At 52.0% G+C, this 1,663-nt stretch overlaps 1 protein-coding gene across 1 annotated transcript; it reads left to right on the top strand.

Moving 5' to 3' along the window:
- The first annotated feature begins 399 nt into the window (after window positions 1-399).
- Window positions 400-1,006, top strand: LOC101329112 (N-acetyltransferase 8B). The gene is given in 2 exon segments (XM_004332639.3): window positions 400-549; window positions 551-1,006. Coding segments are annotated over 2 exon segments (606 nt in total).
- Window positions 1,007-1,663: the final 657 nt, after the last annotated feature.

Raw genomic sequence — 1,663 nt, forward strand, 5'->3', positions numbered from 1 at the left:
ATGTATGGAGAAGCTGAGAGCCAGGGAAAGGGGAAAGAGGGAGAGGGGAGGGTACTTCATAACCAGAGATTTGTATATGTTATTTTATTAAATCCTCTAAACAACTTCAGAAGGCAGGTTCTTGGAGAAGATTATGGAACATGCCCAAGGTCATACATGGAGACAGGACCAAATGCAGACCTTTCTGCTGACTCTACACCTTCTCCCAGTGGTTGTGGCCTATTTCCTCTTGGGTAGAAGCAGAAAGACACATCCTTGAGCAGGGTCATCCCCGGTTCTGGGGGGTGGGAGGATAAGCCACTCACATGGCTTCTTCTCTCTCCCCCAGGGCTGCCAGGAAGTCATACAGGGACTCCTACCTCTCTCTTGAACTTTGAGATCCAGACACAGAAGTCTTCCATGGCTCCTTATCAAATCCACAAATACCAGGAAAATTATCGCAAATGGGTCGTGGGTTTGTTCTCCAAGGTGATGACCGAGCACCTTCCCACCACCTTCCACAACATCCTAAAGCTGCCCTGAACCCTTGTGCTCTTGCTTGCGGGGGCCCCTTGCCCTATTCCTGGTCTCTCGCTCCTGGGTCCTGGACTTCGTGGCCAGCCCCGCCCTCCTTGTTGCCCTGAGGTTTCTTGCCGAACACCCCTGGATCCAGTTTGAGGTCATGTCTTTGCACACAGACATGTCTGACATCACCAAATCCTACTTCAGTGAGAGTGGCTCCTGCTTCTGGGTGGTTGAGTCTGGGGGGCAGGTGGTGGGCATGGTGGGAGTGCTGCCCATTCAGAAGGCCACCCTGTGGAATGAGCAGTTGCAGCTGCTTCACCTACGTGTGGCCCTGGAGCACCGTGGTCAGGTGATAAGTAAAAGCCCTGGTCAGGACTGTCTGAATCTGTGTGGCACCAGGGCTACAGCACCAGCACACTGCAGTACTCTGCCCTGGCCCTTTACCAGCGCCTTGGCTTCTGGAAGATGGGCTAGTTTTTCTTCTCCACAAGCTATAGGCTAGTTGCTGTCCCTGCAATTCAATTTATCTACCGTCTCCCCTCTGCTCAGGTCTCTCAGGCACTGGAGCAAGAAGGGGGCCTATGATCTGTGTCGTTGTGGATTAGTTAGGAGGGATCGGCTCTGCTGCAGTAATAAGCAAACCCTGAAGTCTCACTGCGACGACACAGTAAAAGCTTACTGCTTGTTCACATTGGAACCCGATGGCCTTGGTGGTGGGGTGGCTCTGCTCCATTCAGTTTTTGGGGTTGCTACTGTTTCATTTATCTAGTGCCACGAGAATGTTGCATAAAAAACCACCACAAAATAATGATAAACATTTTTTTAGCTCATGAGTCTGTGGGTCAGCAGCTTAGGCTGAGCTCAGCTGGGCCGCCCCTTAGATCTCCAGGTGTCATGCCCTGCCTCTTCAGTGAAAGGAAATGCGAAGTCATGTGGAAAGGGCGTGGAGAAGGAGTGTGAGAAGAATCCACGTGAGAAGGATCAGGGCCAATGATGCCATCAGTCTGCTATGGCCCCCAAGGTCGCTGCTGAAGGACAAGAAAGGCAGCCAGGGGCAGAGTGTGGGATTTGACATGGACTAGGCCTAGAAGTGGCACAACCCACATCCCACTGGCCAGGGCTAGGTCATGATTTAAGTCAAGCTTCTGTTGCCTCTTGA

Source organism: Tursiops truncatus, chromosome 14, assembly GCF_011762595.2.
Source record: "Tursiops truncatus isolate mTurTru1 chromosome 14, mTurTru1.mat.Y, whole genome shotgun sequence".
Taxonomy (NCBI): Eukaryota; Metazoa; Chordata; class Mammalia; order Artiodactyla; family Delphinidae; genus Tursiops; species Tursiops truncatus.